This window comes from Apaloderma vittatum, unplaced genomic scaffold, assembly GCF_000703405.1.
Source record: "Apaloderma vittatum isolate BGI_N311 unplaced genomic scaffold, ASM70340v1 scaffold35228, whole genome shotgun sequence".
In the NCBI taxonomy this organism is placed as follows: Eukaryota; Metazoa; Chordata; class Aves; order Trogoniformes; family Trogonidae; genus Apaloderma; species Apaloderma vittatum.
The window spans coordinates 2461-2966 of record NW_009729681.1 but is presented as its reverse complement, the minus strand read 5'-3'; the positions used below and the strand labels follow the sequence as shown (position 1 = coordinate 2966).

General features: G+C 61.3%; 1 protein-coding gene across 1 annotated transcript in view; it reads left to right on the top strand.

Annotated features, from left to right (window-relative positions):
• Positions 1-7: 7 nt before the first annotated feature.
• LOC104277781 (acid-sensing ion channel 1-like) overlaps positions 8-506 on the top strand; it is a gene marked incomplete at both ends in the record, with an annotated part of 2955 nt that continues 2456 nt past the window's right edge. The window contains one exon of the mRNA XM_009874533.1: positions 8-500. Coding sequence (XP_009872835.1) covers positions 8-500 — 493 coding nt within the window. The remainder of the gene's footprint in view (positions 501-506) is intronic.

The following is a 506-nucleotide window of genomic DNA, read 5'->3' as shown; positions in this document are numbered from 1 at the left end:
CGGGCAGGAGGAGGATGAAAAAGAGGAGGAGAACACAAGGGCAGCCACGGACTTTGTGACCTTTGCCAGCAGCTGCACGCTGCACGGGCTGAGCCACATCTTCGTGGAGGGCAGCCTGGGCACCCGGCAAGCGCTCTGGGCGCTGGCTTTCCTCCTTTCCCTCTCCGTCTTCCTCTACCAGGTGGCTGACCGCATCGTCTACTACCTGGAGTACCACCACGTCACACTGCTCAGTGAGGAGGACAGCCCCGAGATGACCTTCCCTGCCGTCACCTTCTGCAATACCAACCGTGTGCGGATCTCGCAGCTCAGCCACGAGGACCTGCTCTACCTGTCCCCCCTGATCGATTACGAGCCCGGGATGGAGCTGGGCTTTGCCCTGGCTCAGCCCAATCGGGGGGATGAGGATGAGCCCCTAAATTTGTATGGGTTTTTTAACCGCACTTGCCACCAGCTGGAGGACATGCTGCTGAGCTGCAGCTACCGGGGTGAGCGGTGTGGCCCCG